A 1,647-nucleotide genomic window follows, 5' to 3' on the forward strand; every position below is an offset into this window, starting at 1 on the left:
ACAGCCGGTCATGCGATCAGTTCTCGTAGACTGGCTATGTGATGTTTACAGTGCCTTTGATTTGGATGAGCTGACCTTGCAGCTGACTCTATCCATGACGGATCCCTTTCTAATTCCAGATCTCGCCCCGAGATCCAATTGCCATTAGTAGGCTCGACCGCCCTGATGATCGCTTCGTATGGCCAATGAAATTTGAAAAACTTATACCAAATTATGTTTTAAAATATATGTTTTTTTCCATTTTCCAGAAAATATGGAGGAAATTTTCCCACCAAAACCGGTTGAATTCATTCAAATGACTGATGACAGTTACACGTTACAGCAAGCAATTCGACTGGAAAGAATTATGCTCAAAACTTGTGACTTTATGGTGAACGTACCGACGATACACACATTCCTTTCGCAGTACTTGTGCAAATTGGAGGCAAACACATCAACGCGGTGTTTAGCTTTGGTAAATGATTATTCAAAAAGAAAAAAAAATAATGTTTTTTACCGTCTTTCGATTGTATGCTTCTTTCTTTTCAGTACCTCAGTAATTTGGCTTTGATGGAATACAAATGTGTTCAGTATATGCCTAGTGAATTGGCTGCTGCATCTGCTGCACTTTCTTTCAAAATGTCCGGCGACAGCAGTATCGTAAGAAACACGATTTCATTTCATCAACAATTAATTAACTAATCACACTGTTCATGTTGGCAGGGCAAACGATTGGAAGCATGCAGTGGATACAACATGACAACGTTGAAACCAATCATGCGCTTATTACTGGTGCTGTATTCAAATGCTGCTTGGGGTGAACTTAAGGCGGCGAAAAATAAATATGAACAAAACTGTAAGTTTTTGATTGGATCTTTGTGAAATTTATATTTATTACAATACATATATATATATATATATATATATATATATATATATATATATATATATATATATATTTGTCTTTTCAGCCTCCACCATCACATATTCATGATGGGAAAGAATTCGATACAAAAGCTGTCTGTCTGCTGTCGCGTTGGTTGGTTTTTCAACAACAATATACCATTTTTGCACTGCCGCTCACTCACTCACTCACTGCCTTGAGTAACTTTCTCATGCGAATTTATGCTGTTCTTTTTAATTTTAGGCAACGATTGTGATTTTAACCTGGTAGATTATCAAAATTTGTGCAGTTTTATCATTTTCTTGCACAAATTTTAAATGTTACTGTTAAATGTAAAGACTCAGTTGACGAATAAAATTGTTTAAAGCATATTTTACGCGAAACAGGTATGAAAAGCAAAATCAATTAGTTAAAGAAACGTCAACCAACATAATATAATCTTCGTCACTTACCGGCTAAGCAGCGAACGTACTTTACAACAGAATTGTTATTTTGTAGGAAAATTTATCTTCTCGAATTCTTTACATTCCATTCTATCAACGATATCTAAACACAGAAAATTTCACACTTACGTAACTAAAATAGATTTTAATGTTTTTATGTATAAGGAATGCTTGGTTTGAAACTTTCACCATACAAACAGCTGATAATGTGAAAAAGTTACAACAACAAATACTCCAGGATTTAAACACACCATTTTATTTTTTGGAACATCATCAATTAGGCGAAATTACTCAGAAAGTATATAGCATTTCTAAAAATAA

At 34.3% G+C, this 1,647-nt stretch overlaps 1 protein-coding gene across 1 annotated transcript; it reads left to right on the forward strand.

Moving 5' to 3' along the window:
* Positions 1–253: 253 nt before the first annotated feature.
* Tsp_13688 (cyclin-A1) lies at positions 254–1,624 on the forward strand (the record flags this gene model as incomplete). Its single annotated transcript, XM_003366357.1, has 7 exons — positions 254–454; positions 529–639; positions 703–839; positions 951–1,018; positions 1,127–1,149; positions 1,382–1,455; positions 1,492–1,624. Coding segments are annotated over exons 1-7 (747 nt in total), but the record flags the coding sequence as incomplete, so codon positions are not given.
* Positions 1,625–1,647: the final 23 nt, after the last annotated feature.

Source organism: Trichinella spiralis, assembly GCF_000181795.1.
Source record: "Trichinella spiralis strain ISS 195 chromosome Unknown Scfld6108, whole genome shotgun sequence".
NCBI lineage: Eukaryota > Metazoa > Nematoda > Enoplea > Trichinellida > Trichinellidae > Trichinella > Trichinella spiralis.